This window comes from Clarias gariepinus, chromosome 22, assembly GCF_024256425.1.
Source record: "Clarias gariepinus isolate MV-2021 ecotype Netherlands chromosome 22, CGAR_prim_01v2, whole genome shotgun sequence".
Classification (NCBI taxonomy): domain Eukaryota; kingdom Metazoa; phylum Chordata; class Actinopteri; order Siluriformes; family Clariidae; genus Clarias; species Clarias gariepinus.
The window spans coordinates 27104647-27119762 of NC_071121.1; the positions used below are offsets into that span (position 1 = coordinate 27104647).

General features: G+C 36.5%; 1 protein-coding gene across 2 annotated transcripts; it reads left to right on the plus strand.

Annotated features, from left to right (window-relative positions):
- The first annotated feature begins 5696 nt into the window (after positions 1 to 5696).
- On the plus strand, positions 5697 to 14708 carry LOC128510767 (cytochrome P450 2B4-like). 2 transcript variants are annotated; one of them, XM_053483273.1, is made up of 10 exons: positions 5892 to 5907; positions 6721 to 6816; positions 8634 to 8793; positions 11428 to 11580; positions 11687 to 11847; positions 12292 to 12465; positions 12988 to 13129; positions 13362 to 13549; positions 14025 to 14166; positions 14327 to 14708. In XM_053483273.1, exons 2-10 carry the CDS (start codon positions 6790 to 6792, stop codon positions 14566 to 14568), a joined length of 1389 nt encoding a protein of 462 aa, XP_053339248.1. In that variant the 5' UTR covers positions 5892 to 5907; positions 6721 to 6789; the 3' UTR covers positions 14569 to 14708. The 2 variants fall into 2 exon arrangements, with proteins under 2 accessions (XP_053339247.1, XP_053339248.1); XM_053483272.1 differs by lacking the exon at positions 6721 to 6816 and having other exon boundaries at positions 5697 to 5907.
- Positions 14709 to 15116: the final 408 nt, after the last annotated feature.

The following is a 15116-nucleotide window of genomic DNA, read 5'->3' on the forward strand; positions in this document are numbered from 1 at the left end:
TTAAGAATTTAGCTGTGCAGTGGTATCACTTAGATTACCCTAATTTTAACATTTTAAATTTTCATATTTATTTAGTAGTTTATTAAAACAAGAAACTAGAAGACCTGAGATTTGCCTTCAAATGTATCTAAAAATCTATTTTTTTTTTTTTTGCTATAAAGTGAGAAAGTTTGGTTTTGGGATTAAAAGTAAGACATTTCAAATTGTTGTGTTGGCTATGATAAAACAACAAAGAATATGGTGACATTGTTAATAATGTATGTATGTATAATGTTGATAATGTATAATGTACAGTATGTATGTATGTATTATTATTATTATTATTATTATTATTATTATTCTTTTTAATAAACCAGTGTAATGACCCTAATATCTGAAATGTTATATAGATGAGACTAATATGCCAGCACCTACAGTTTCAACTATTAAATTCTGCAGTGATCGTAGACAACCTTGTACAAGTTACAGCCTAAACATAGCGACAATGAAAGTAAAATACAACATCAAATGTTGCAGTACTGATCTCTGCAACAGCGAAACACTTCCAGGTAAAAGAAACTACTACTGAAAGCTGTTTATATTCCTGTTTAATTGTTCAATTCATGTAGATTTTATTACATTTGTAAATTTATCTTTGGCCCATTTTTCTTGCAACTGCCTTATAATACATTACACAAGTCATGTTGGAATTGTATAATCTAATTACAGTACTTCTAGTAGTGGAAATTATTGTTCTAGAGACATTAAAGAATCTAGTAATTATTGCTAACACACGCAACCTACAAAGCTGTTTGCTTACTTTTATTTCTGTGCCAAGCTCCAAGTCCGAATCCCAATGGGAGAATGTGTTACACCTGTAATAACAAAAACTGCACAATACACAAAAAAGTAAAGTGTGAAGGAGATGAATATTACTGCTTCAATATAAAAGGTAAATATGGTCATCTCTTCTAAAATTGATTTATATATAATTTTTATGATTTTCATGTTACTTTTATGACTTTTTTTCTCAAATGAAACAGGACAAGTCAGTACCATGAAGGGGGGATGTGCAAACAAGGGTTATTGTAGCCTAAACAATGCTCCAGAAAGTGACATAAGAAATATGGAGTGTTGCCAGGGGAATCTTTGTAACAGTGCTGAGATCTTCACACTGAGATTTCTTCTTCTCATCATCCCTCTCTTCTCCTCCACAATCCTTTAACTGAGCCCTGTGGGGATGGATCAGCCCTTATGATCTTTTTTTAAAGTTCTTGTCTAAGCATTAATATTATGTTTATTAAGATTTTTTTTTGTCTTCAGAATGTACTAACTAATAATAAAATGCAGAGCTATAGATAGTTTTTAATGAGTCAAAATGTTAATTATGTTAATGACCTGCTTTATTATTATTATTATTGTTGTTATTATTAGTCAATGATTTATTGTAAGAAAAATGCTTTGTGGCTAAAACTTTAATTTCGTTAAAATAACCCATATTCATTTTAATGACTAAATTAGTAGTGACTAAGGGATCATCATGAACATGAATTCTAATCAAATCCCCAGACACCGTAAAGAGGTGTTAAAACAGCATATGGCCCTGGACACAAACAGTCTGTAAAGAAGATCTGTAATAGAAGTCTGCCACTGAATATGGTCTTTTGCTCTTTTTCTTGGCAGAAGCTTCACACAATGGGTGATTGGTGTTGGACATTATGAACAATTTAAGCTTAACGCCAACCAGGGATTCTGCTCTCCTTCTGACAACATTTTTAAAATTGTGTGGGGTGTCTGGTGTTGAGTTTCCCTCCCCAACATACTACCACATAGAATAGAATATTGGCCATTACTGATTAGAGGAACATTGGTTTGTGCTTTGTGTTCTTGGCACTGGAGAAAGTAAAGAACATGATACTTACAGCACGCTTTTCTTTGTTGTGGTGGGAGTATGTCTGATGAAGAAGGTATACGATAGCATCATCTCAACCTTCTCCTAGTAGGCAAAATGCAGATGATTCAGTGCATAATAAACCTGAGGTCTGAAGCGATTGAGAATCAGTCTCTCAAATGTCTTTATGATGTAATAGAATCATTACATCACAAAGCAAAAATCATTGAGCTCCTTAGGGAAGCTTTTTAAGGAAATGGGATGAGGCAAGATGTTTTCCAGAGGTCACACTCTAAAAAATAAAATTGTGCTGTACTCAATTTTTTGGTGAAACATTTTTACACTTAAAAATATTGAGTAAATATAAAAAAATATAAAAAATCATGTAAAATATACTTCATGAATTGAGTACAAGTCATTGAGTAAAAAAGAAAAATTAAGTAGACCTGAATAGTACAATGTAGTACAATGATTAAAACGACAAAATTGAGTAGATGTAATGAAAATCAGAAGTTAATGCAAAGTGAAAATGTGTAAAATAATTGAGTAGATATAATTGAAATGGAAGGTAGAAGATACTGAAAATTATACTTTTATTTAACAAACAAATGTGCTAAATTTACTAAATATTTTAACTGAATGAAAAAAAACAATACACACATTTTCATTTTAATTAAACATTTATTTGCCAAATTTGACAAGACATGAAGTCCAAACTCAACCTGGATTACTTTGCAAATGACATGTAACAAGATCATAAACAAAGAGCTAAATTTATGTTATTAGTAAACAGTTTCAGAAACAATACGTCTGCCACAAGTATTATACAGTTAACATGTGGAAAGTAGACTTTTGTATTAGAATCCAATGAGTCAAATTTTACATCTGAAAGATTGCACACCTTCACACTTCAGTTTCCTGCAAACTGTGGGATCCATACAAATGTGTGTGCAGACCTTCTCAGGTCTTAAAGAAGCAATTACAGTCTAAATGAACACAGGACACTAAATATCCATGACCAACAGTACCATGCTTCACTCGATAATGATTTTCTGCTGTCTGCTCGGAATTCCTTTTGATGATGCGACAAATGTGCAGAGCTTACACCGCCATCCCATAATGCTGGCACCTGAAAAAGGAACAACGGTGTTAAGTACAAGTGTGACCTAAAAAAAAAAAAAAAGCCTAGCAGACTGGTAAAATAGTACTTCCGTTCATATACATACTTTTTGGACTAATAGTCTTGTTGTAATTTCTATCTTTGATTCAATGGTTACACATTTAATACTTCTGTAACATGTAAAAAGTTGACATTTACCTCCTGTTTTATCTCTATTCAACTTCTCTTCATTAGTGGTGTTGGTGCTGTGAAAGAGATATAGAAAATATATAACATGTTTCACACAAACACACAAAATCAATCAGTTTTAGTTTCTTTTACTTACATATTAGAACATACATAATGTTTCACTTCAATATTTTCATATTACTTCTTTATTTCATATTACTTTTTCCCAATTCTAATTCTGAGAGAAATGTTGTATTTTCACTAAATCTTTATATTTCATAGCTTTAGTTACTAGTACAGTACTTAGCACATTTATTTATAACATCTGCTGCTGCGTGCTCAGTGTTTAATCATGTTAAAAATACTCATATACAGTAACGGATAAAACACTGCCAGAACCCGGACACTGCACCTCATTTCTGCTGTTTAAACCGGATTTGTTCTGAGTTTCTTCCTTAAAGTGTCGGAGTGACCGAGCAGACTCGCGGTTCAGTGTGTGAGGTGGACCGTTACACATACCTTAATTATTTAAATACGCTAGTTTTATATCCTCGCCACAGTGGCGGTAGGCTGCGCAAAAATCACCGCATTTGGCGGGAGAAATTTAAATATTGCGGCACAACCGCCGCCGTTTACACCGAGAAACCCGGACATGCACGCGCTGCTGCTCGGTGTTAAATCTCTCCTTTTACACCAGAGTTTAAGTGTCTGTATTAACGCCGCTTTAGCTGAGCAGTTTGGTGGTTGGAACAAACAAGCTAAATCACACTGAACCCCAGGACTGGCCTGTTGCTAGCTATCGTTAGCTCTGGAGCTCGGCTGTGACAGGATTCAGAACAGTAACTCACACCCTATAAAGTTGTGTGTGCAGGCAGACAGAGTCATTATTACAGTAACTTGTGTTAGCTGTTTACTCACCAGGATTTGTAAGGAATGTTCCAGAATGTTCCAGGTGCTTCATGTCCATTCTCACATCCTCACAGCCTTCTTGTCTCTGATGTTACACCAGACTTCCCATGAACACTTGCACAGGGCAATTTACTCAATTATTTAAGTTTTTGTTGTTAAACATAAAGAATATTGAGTTGCAATAATTTATAATTGTAGATCTTGAAACTAATCAGTACAATTACTCCATTAACAGATATTTTGATTAAAATGTATTAAAAAATATATTAAGTGCATGTTAAAAATATAATTAAGTTAGTCAAATGCTGATTTTTACTAGTGAAGTAAACTTAAATTATAGTGTAAATTTAAGACAAAATTAATAGTTGTTTTTTAGGCATTTATTTTGATTTGTCTAACTCAAACAATCATGGTAACATAACTTTTTTTTATAACTGTGAAATTTACAAGGCCACAGAATCATTTTTTAGAGTGCAGCAACTCTCCCTAGTTGGGAATGGGCTGAAGGGGCTGACCAAACTAATACAGCCTCTCAAAACGTATCTGGGGCGGCTGCCTTGCTGGGGTGGAGTCTTTTCAGTCCTTTTTTTTTTACCTGATCAGGGCGGTGGGGGCATGGTCCATGATGTGGGAGATAGAGACCATTGTTGAAGAGGAGGGGAAGTGAGAAGTGGAAAGACAGTAATAAAAAGTTTGGTCAAGACAGTCAAATCAGCCATAAAACTGGTTTAACTCATTGGCCTTCAAACATTTCCATGTATTACACCACTGTCACTCTTCTGATAGCCTATAATGGCTGTCATACCATCCCAGACATCCTTCTACATCTTCTCCACTTTTTTCTGTTTAAAGCCATTTTCAAAATATAGAATTGTTGCAACAAAGTGTAACGTGAAGTGTTGAGTGAAGTGCTGAGGTGCTTCTGCTAGCTATTCGCATTCATAGGATTTACAAAAAACAAGGTTATTAAATTTTTTCTACAGTTATACTAATGCTTGGCAGCAGTGACCCCCAGATTCCACGCTTGTGCCTTTCACACAGAACACGGAGGCACAACAACTGCATGATAACCCCACCTTGAACAGGCACTTATAAAGGGGATTCTCTCTCTCTCGCTCTCTCTCTCTCTCTCTCTCTCTCTCTCTCTAAAAGCCTAGCAGCAGAAAGTTCTGCCCTTCAGTTGCATTTCCACACCTTCTTATAATGACAGTCGATCAGGCGGTTGTTTGTTGCTGTCTGAGATGCATCAGGGGATGTTTACATCCATGCTACAGACGTGCAGTTGCTTTATGCTTTCTAAGAGACGTCCTTATGTAATTTGAGTAAATATTGAAGAGTCATTGTGACACCTTCATTTCTACCTATGTACATAGCACATTCCACTAACAATCAGATCACTCAGGACACAAGACACATTAAAGCCAGGTGTAATCCACTGTCTGCTTAAATATTTCTCTCAAACACAGAGGAATGCAGGGGCGCTCATTTCAGCTGTTACAATATGTGTACAAAGGTCATGAGTGTAAAACATCAAAGTGTGACATGAAGTTACATCATTCCTTTACTGCTTTGTTTCTGTCTCCTCCCCTTTCCTGCTTTTCCTGTATGAACAGACCTCCGTGCCGTCATTCTACACTCTCTCAGCATGCAGTCTGTACTGAGTTGTTTGGACCTGGGTTCTGCAGGCCTGGCCCTGTTGTTCGGCCTTATTTCCCTGGTTCTGCTTGAGATCTTCAGGTTGAGTTCATCGAGGAGCCGCAACCCTCCTGGACCCACTCCACTGCCCTTTGTTGGAAACCTGCTCCAGTTCATAAAGGACCCAGTGAACTCTACTAGAACAGTCAGTTTCTGCCCTTTTTTTGTTTTATGAATTTAGTGTGTGTGTGTGTGTGTGTGTGTGTGTGCGTTTCTATGCCTATCTGAAGTGTGTGTTGCCTAGAGACAGGAATGTGTAACAGAGGTGAATGTGTACTGCAGTTGTACTTCCTTATTTAGACATGTTTACACTTGTAGTAAAGTCTGTGCAGTGTGTTGCATAAGTGCTCCTCCTTTTGGACTTCCTCATTTAGTAGTGGAACTGAAATGAACTGGATTAGGATTGTCTTTCACAGATCAACAAAAAAAAAAAAGCTAATTAGGGTTAGGAATTACTGGGCACAGTGGCGGTTTTAGGCATGGGCGAACGAGGCATTTTTACATGACTCGTGGGGGGCAGCACATGAACTTGGAGAAAAAAATAATAATCTGTGCCGCTAAGCGTTTTTTTTATTATCTATGATACCTGTGCCGCACCTGCTGCTGAAGGAGCCGCACAGAAGCTGAGCGGAGGGGAGAGGGGATAGGGAGAGGGGGGTTTTGAGGGGCGCAGAGTAGAGTTCACCTCTCCCAAATCAAGCGGACAAGGAGGGACCAGCGCTAAATTATGTCAGTGACACCTGACTTTCTTACAAATAACGCAGATTTCATTCAAAATATTATAAACACAGACCAATAATGTGCCCTTTTTTATTAATTTAATTGTGAGAAATGGCGAATTAAAATAGGTGATAAAAAATGATTATGATGTGGAGGTGAATTGGTTTAGTCTTGACTTCTAGTCGTGAGTGACAGCGTTGGGGGAAATCTGTTGATTGTCGAATTGTCGATTACAAAGTAAACACAGCGATGGGGAGAAAAAGGCCAAAGCTGTCAGGTGACCAATTTAGGAAAAAAAGAAAAGAAGATGAGGAGAAACGGGCAAAAGATAAAGGTATGCAACAATGTTCTCTCTGTATGATTAAGGTATTCATGTCATTATGTTCATTAGTGGTATAACGTTAACTCTTAGGTTTGTTAGCCTTCTTGCTTATGATGCTTGCTATGCTTACCTTGTTAAAAAAAAACACACACACACACAATAAAAGCCTAATATATAAACCATCACAAAAATTCTAATGGTTTTTATTAAATACCATTATAAACCATTAACTTTTTCCAGTGAAACTATTACAAAATTCCTTATTGTAGTGTGTTTCCGGCACTTTTCCAATAGGATTTACCATCCCACCCACCAGTAGAATCCATTATACACCAGCAAAGATTGGTATACTTACCATTAAAACCAATACAATTTCCATTATAACCATTAAATCCATTACATCTTCTATTATTTTTGGACAGGGTTCTATTGTTTTTTTTTTTTTGCAGTGTATACAACATGAGATCTAATTAAATTTAACCACAAAAGTATGCTTTGCAACAAAACTGTTGCAAGAACACTTATTTATTTCCATTGTTAATGTTAATGTCGGTTATAGCCAATAAAGTTACAATATATTTACAGTATACAGTAAATAGCCAGTGTAACTTGTGTAATACCTGAGGTCGACCATGTCCAGAAACGACTCACTGGCCTTGCTGTCATAAGCATTAATCATTCAACAGGGGAGCATAGCTCATATGATGCCATTATTAATGACTTTGCATCTAGAAAGGCCAGAAATAGCAGATTTTAGTTTCAGTTTGTGTTTTCTGTTCTGTAGTAAAATAAATAATTGTATTTTCTTTAGTGTGATTTTTTTCTATATTTATTCTATGTTATTGTATTTTTCTATATTTATTCCATAATGTTATTTGTATATTATTCTTAATAATTTAAAATATATTTTTTAAATAATATTTATTTGTACAAAGTATATGTATTTAACTTATGAGTAGTCTATTTATTTTTTGCAAAAATTGGTCTGTTACGGAACGACATAGTAATACTACAATAAAACGTGTGGTGTGTACAATATGTAAAGATTTCTATTTTTATTTTTTTCTTGGTTGCGGATGGTTTGGGGAGCCGGGAGGGAGTCTCACCCAGGGAGCAATTCAGTGTAGAACCGCCACTGACTGGGCAGTTGTGTAGTGCCAGTTTATGAATGGAGAGTGAGGTTGGGAAAGATCAGTGGTAAGGATATGCACCTGTGGGGAGCATTGAAAAGCAAATTTTATTAAAAAGCAAATGTGATTATTACATTTTATTGTTTTTTTGTTTTATTTATTTATTTTTGGGGGGAGGGGCGGGGGTGAGTAATTATATAATTTACTCACTTTCACAGTTTTATTCTGTATACAGTGTCACTGGGGGCCTGGAGCCTTTCCCAGGCACGAGGCAGGGTACAACCTGAATGGGATGCCATCCATCACAGGGCACACACATAAACACTCACACACTCATTCACACACTAAGGGAAATATGGTGAATGGCAATTAGCCTAATCCACACATTATTGGACTATGGGAGGAAAACAGAGAAGCCGGAGGAAACCCACCAAGTATGGCGAGAACATTCAAACTCCAATTACACAGACCCTGAGGCAGGAGTTGAACCTGGAGTGAAATCAAAAAAGGACTCTGGAGGTGCAGGGCAACAGTGCTAACCACTAAGCCACCATGCCACCTTAAAGAGAAAAAGAGAGAGGAGAGAGTTAAGGGAATGATTGAGCCTTATATTTATCCCAAGTTTTGAACATCCCACAGGGAAATATTAAATCTGATATGTTATTGGTATTGTAAATTAATGTGACTTGTTGCCTACAGACGTTGCAGTATGGTGACCTGTGCTGCGTGTATGTGGGCAGAAGACCACTAATCGTACTGAATAACATCAAGATGGTGAAGGAGGCGTTTGTCCAGAATGGTACCGTGTTCTCCGGGAGGCCATACATACCGTTAATAGACTGGATAACTAACGGCTATGGTCAGTACTGCTGTTGGATTTATTGTAAATGTTTCATGTTTAATTTGTGTTTGAGTAAATTAATTGATTTATAGTCATTTGGTAGATGACTTAATTTCGTAAAAATATATTAAACTTTAATTAACAATTATTAACAATTTGATTTGACATTGAATTTAAAAGCATAGCAATTTTTTTAAAAAATTGAATTGAAAAAAATTTATATTAGTTTCTTAACTATTTTTGAATGCAGGTTTATTCTCACATAAAATGTCAGTGAAATGTGTTCATGCACTGTGGGGAAGACCTTCTTATTCAGAGATTATGTGGTTTTATTAAATGGAATTTAAAGAACTTGAAATGATAACAGGTAACAAAACTCAAAACACAGAGCTAGTAGAAATAGTAACTAAAAGAAAGTCTCTTTTGTCTCCTACAGTTTATTTTATTAGATTAGATTTTCTTTTGTATTGTTTTCTTTTTAGTTTTCTCTTTTTGTTTAACTTTTACTATGCTTTTCGTGTCAACTGCTACTCTCTATTGTTGAGGCCGCTTGCCATCGGCTTTTCTTTGTCTTTTCTTCTTGAGCTTGTCTTGTTCTTTGGCTCTAGTACTGGAGCATGGTATCCAGAGGCTTAAACAAACACACGGTCAGATGTGGGGCATCTATTTTAATTGCCCCCATGGCAGCATCGCCTAGCAACCACACATGGGGGTGACCATGAATCTGCCTGTTTAGAACTCCGCAGTGTAGCCACCTGCAGATCCGCCTGTTCTGAAAAGCGAAGTGCATTTCCTTGTGGATCTGCCGCTCACAAGACCCGCATCGTTACAAACTATTAATTACTTGTATTTTAACAACATCAATTTATTTCCAAACATATTTTTTTTTATAACATGTAGGGGATGTTTAAAAATTCTGGTCATATGCTCTTAATTTACACAAATAATATACATCAATCAGCTAGAACATAAATATGATTGATACAGTAGGTGAAGTGTATAATATATTATATAATCTATTCTCTCATTATAGTGGGCCATGTCTAGAGGTGCAATATATTAGGCAGTAAAAAACCTGACGTGTTTCAGGAAAAATGGTCAAGCATTAGGATCGGTGAGCATCTCCAAAACTGCAGGTCTTCAGGGGTGTGTAAGGAATCGCCACTAGAGGGTACTGTTTAGTTTTTGTAGTTTTAGTTTGGCAGACTCAGTTTCCCAGAAGACACCTCGGTCAGGTGATGCGGGAGCTCACGTGAACCGAGGCATGTCTTTAAATCTTCCATAAATAGCTGGTTAGTCCGGAAAACTGGGTCGAGCATTGAATGTTTGTTAGTATTTGACTGTCATCTATGTGGGCACTTTGTTTTGTATTTAGGTTTATTTATATTTTGGTTCGTTTTATATTGATTTTCTTGTTTAGCTTGTACCTTAACCTAGAAACAAAGGGACTAGGTACTAGTTGTGTTAATACTGTAGTTTAGCTAAATGAATGTTTAGCTAATTGCCATGGCTTTAGCCCTAGTCCTGTCTCTAGCCTCTGTGTCTCTAGCCTCTGTGTCTCTCTAGCCTCTAGTCTCCGGTCTCCCTAGTTTCCCTGCGTCTTTGGTCTCTCTGTGTCCCGTCTCAGCTTCATGATTAGCTTGTCCTCAATGTCCTATGTTTTTTGTCTGTAAGCCTGTGTTTCGCCATAGAGCTTATCTTTTGTAAAAACAGGTTTTAGAGCCTGTGTGTTCGTTTTTAAACTTGCGTTTCACCATAGGGCTTATGTTCTGTGTATCAGGTATTAGAGCCCATGTTTTCGTCTTGAAGCTTATGTTTCACCTACTGTATGTGTCGCGTCATAGTGCCTTGGTGATGTCTAATGCAGGTTATGATGTGCAAGTGTTCGTTATGTTTCTTTGTTACATGTTTTATGTTATTAAAATACTTTTGGCCTTTTATGCCCACGGCAACATCATCAGCCATTACCACCCCAACGTGACAGGGTGTTGCTGGTATGCAATGTTCAGTATCTACCAATGTGCCCCAGGAAAAGAGAACATCCAGTGGCACTATCATGAGCTCCCTGGGCACATTAACTCATCTAGAGACTGAATGTAGCACCTCTATAAAGTTAGAATGTTGGTTCTGATAGAAAGGAGTCAGAACACACAGTGCAAGTTTGTTAAGTATGGCATTGCATAGTTGCATATTTGTCAGGGTGCCCATGTTGATCTGTGTTCTCCACCAAAAGCACATACAATGGGCATGTGGACATCAGAACTGTTTCATTGAGTTCTGCTTGGGTGCAAGCCTTACCTTGACATTTACCAAAACATTGTTGCAGACCAGGTACACATGGTAATGGTGGTCCTAGATAGCTGTGGTCTCTATCAGCAAGACTGATTCATAGAGACTCACAACTTACAGGACCAAATTCCTGGTGCCAAAAACCACAGCACACCATCAGAGGTCTTGTGGATTGCATAACACTGGCAACACAAGGGTGACCTGCACAATTTTAGGCAGGTGGTTTTGATTTTAGGCAGGTGGCTGATCATTGTGTGGCGAAATGGTGGGGTTTGTTGTAATCTGGAGAGAAGTGCAAAACTCTTTTTCACCACAAATGTATTTAATAATCATGGATTTAATTATTCCTTCTGGCTATGTTAGGTATTCTTGCTGTCACATACGGCCATGCATGGAAGCAGCAGCGGCGTTTTGCTCTCCACACACTAAGGAACTTCGGCCTGGGGAAAAAATCGGTGGAGGAGCGAGTGGCAGAGGAAGCCCGCTGTCTGATCACAGAAGTGCTCAAACATGAAGGTCAGCCATGTAGACAAAGGGCTAATCAGATTTTTTTTGTACGCCTGACAAGAGATAATTGATTAGATTTTGTACCGAGACTTTTTCTTCATTTTTCTCGCTTTAGGAAAAGCTCTTGACCCCATGCACCCCATAATGAATGCTGTCTCCAACATCATTTGCTCCATCATCTTTGGAGATCGCTTTGATTATGAAGACACACGCTTCGCTAAGCTCCTGGAAATCCTGAATGAAAACATTCGGCTCTCAGGCTCAGCTGTGGGATTGGTAATGTTAAAGCGTGTTAAAGAATTATCTATCTATCTATCTATCTATCTATCTATCTACTGTACAGTATCTGTCGATCTCACTGCAGCACTGCTGAATTCTGGAATTTGTTTGGTCAGAAAAATCTAAAATATTAGCTTTGACAGAAGTTCAGCTATAAGTTTACATAATCCACAGATTTACATAAATGCACTTAAAAATGACAACTTTTTGTATGGTACAGTAACAGCTCATTTACAGAAGCTCATGAAAAAAATTCATCTAAACAGATTATAAACGTGACATTTGTCAGGGTGTGTCAGGGTTAAATTTCCTGGTTCAAGAAGGAACAGAAGATTTATTAAATAATAATTAATAGCTGCTTTGATAAATTGCAAGACATCAATATTTTAAAGTTTCAGAAATCATCAGCAAATATAGAATGTTTATTCTTTTTCATAGTAGATTTTCAACTTGATCCCCTTCATAAAACACTTCCCTGGTCCACACCAGAAGGTCCAACGAAATGCCAACGCTTTAATAGGGTTCATCCGTGAGGTGATGGAGGATCACAAGAAAACACTCGACAGTGAGAACCTGCGTGACTTTATTGATGCATATCTGGTGGAAATAAGCAAGGTAAAAAGATTAGACTTTAAAGGGAGTACAATGCACATCTGCATAAAGTCCTCAGTCAGGGTTGTACTGTATCTATTGACTCTGTGTTTAGACTACTGTGTTAAATGCTAATAAGAAGTTATTGTTATCCATGGGACAGAGCTAGTCTTAGTTATAATCCTTTCTTATTGGAAACTTTAGCTCAATTTAGTGAGACAGTTTGCTGTAACCACAATATGTCAGACTGGAATGTGTGTTTTGGGTGTAAATACTGTACATGGAAATACACTATGGAATGTCATTCAAAACTAATATGCAAACATACGTATAGCATACAGTATAAATATAAGTAATTAAAAAAAATCTTAATGAGAAGCCTAGGAAATAAAACTCAGGAGGTTCTGTACGTGCAACTCTATTCTTAATATGAGGAATTTTCTCCATGTACATTTACTGTAACTTTTGTACTTAAATTGTTTAGGAAAAATAATTAAGTGGTGGATTCAGGCATTACAGAATAACAGCATTTCCTGTTTTGAACAGCAAAAGTCAAATGAAGATTCAACATTTCATGAGGACAACCTGCTGATGTCCACCGCTGATCTTTTCCTCGCTGGAACTGAGACCACAGCCACCACTCTCAGATGGGGTCTGATCTTCATGATGAACCATCCAGAAATACAAGGTAGTGTAACAAATAGTCATGCACTCATGTAATCTCACAGTCCTGTACTTTATGTTAAAACTATTTTTGACTGATTAATGTAAGAATTAAAACTCTAAATATGGTCCTGTACTTAAAAACCCTTGCTGTTTTAAGTAAGGTAAGGGGAAATAAAAGAGACAATGAAAATTTTTACAAAAAAAAAAAAAGACTCAAGTCTACCTGTAATCAATGTTGTGTATGATGTATTTAGATCGCTGTCATGAGGAGATCATTCGTGTGATTGGTTACGATCGTCCCCCCACTATGGATGACCGTGCGAGTATGCCGTACACACACGCCACTGTGCATGAGATCCAGCGCATTGGGAACATTGTTCCACTCGGTGTAGTTCATGAAACTACTGGGACAACACAGCTACAAGGATACACCATCCCCAAGGTATAATATGTAGCAGATTGTACTCAAATTATCATTGCCTTTTCACAATATTAGCATGCAATTTGGCTTTTTGTTAATAATTTTAACACAAAAATTACAAACAATACTTACCATACTTACTGCATCCATTATTATTTGAGGTTTAGTAATGCTACACTTAGCTATATTTAATTATATTTTATTTAATTAATTAAATATAGGCACATTTTAAAAACACAGTTTAGTTCCTGTTTTTTGTTACATTATAGCCAAAAAAATCCAGGATAAAGCTTTATCTTTGATAAGTACTTTGGTAATATGGTAAATGTACAGTATGGGAGGAGTCTGCCCTGTCAGCACTTCACTTACTCATTATTTTATTTTATAACGTGCTGTATATTTTATTTTTAAAATAAAAAAATAAAATCTCTGATCCGCTGTTATAGAAACAGATATCTTATATATATATTTATTTTATTTTTTATTTTTTCTGCAGGGAACTCAAATTTTAGCCAATTTAATGGCCATAATGCAGGATAAGGAGCACTGGAAATATCCAGATACATTTAACCCTGAAAATTTCCTGGATGAGAACGGCCAGTTCTGCAAAAATGACTCATTTCTGCCTTTTTCTCTGGGTGAGACATGATCTTTGTTGTAATTTATTGCTTTCCTGAAAAATGAGCAAGATGGAGAGTGTGCGACGAGTTTAGTTTCATGATCTTGTTGTACTACAGTATATATTTAAAAAAGATGTGTATCTTGATATAATAATGTGTGTTTGTCTGAATCCTATAGGTCCGAGGGTATGTCTTGGCGAGTCTCTTGCAAAGGCAGAGCTCTTCATTTTCTTTACGTCTCTCGTGCAAAGGTTGCGGTTCTCCTGGCCACATGATGCCCCGCCCATTGATATGGATGGCATTCAGGGTGCAGTCAGGCAGCCCCAGGCCTTCCATATGATCTGTCGTAGTAGGGAGCGTTCGGTGCCAAGCTCACCAGTAACACCTGGATATTTTCCATTACATCACAAACATATCTGAGGCACTTTAACATGTTTCATATCATTATAGATGTTTGTAAATCAGAATAATTTTACTGACATAAATGAGAAAATACACAAAATAATGAAAAAAGTCTCACCTGACTACTGATTTCTATAACTGAGCTATTGCTGGGTTATATTCGCAATACTACACATTGCATTATTCAATTTCTTCATTCGGTGTGTGGTTTCTTTTTTTTTTTTTTTATTGTCGCTCAACTTGTTTATTATGGATCTAAATCTACATTAACTCACAAAAAAAAAAATTATTGTTCCATCTAGAACCAAAAGGATTTTTCAGGGTGATGGCATCGAAGACCAATTTTTTCATCCACAAAGATCAGTTTAGAAAAAAAGTTCTTTAAAGAGTTCATTAAGGCAGCATTTCTGGTTCTTTAAATGAACTTGAAATTTTATGTCTAAAAAAATCGGCAGACTTCTTTTGAGTACTTAACATTGCGTAATACTGTGTTTGGTGGTATGGCATATTGACCTACTACAATGTGGGTCAAACAAAAACACGAAAAGCAAAACCTTTCAACAGTA

Excerpts from the sequence above, each read along its gene's own strand:
- LOC128510767 (XM_053483272.1), top strand. The coding sequence starts at position 5,713 with ATGCAGTCTGTACTGAGTTGTTTGGACCTGGGTTCTGCAGGCCTGGCC. Across the intron at positions 5,908-8,633 it reads CAGTGAACTCTACTAGAACA|ACGTTGCAGTATGGTGACCT; the intron begins GTCAGTTTCTGC and ends TGTTGCCTACAG. Across the intron at positions 11,581-11,686 it reads AGAAGTGCTCAAACATGAAG|GAAAAGCTCTTGACCCCATG; the intron begins GTCAGCCATGTA and ends TTCTCGCTTTAG.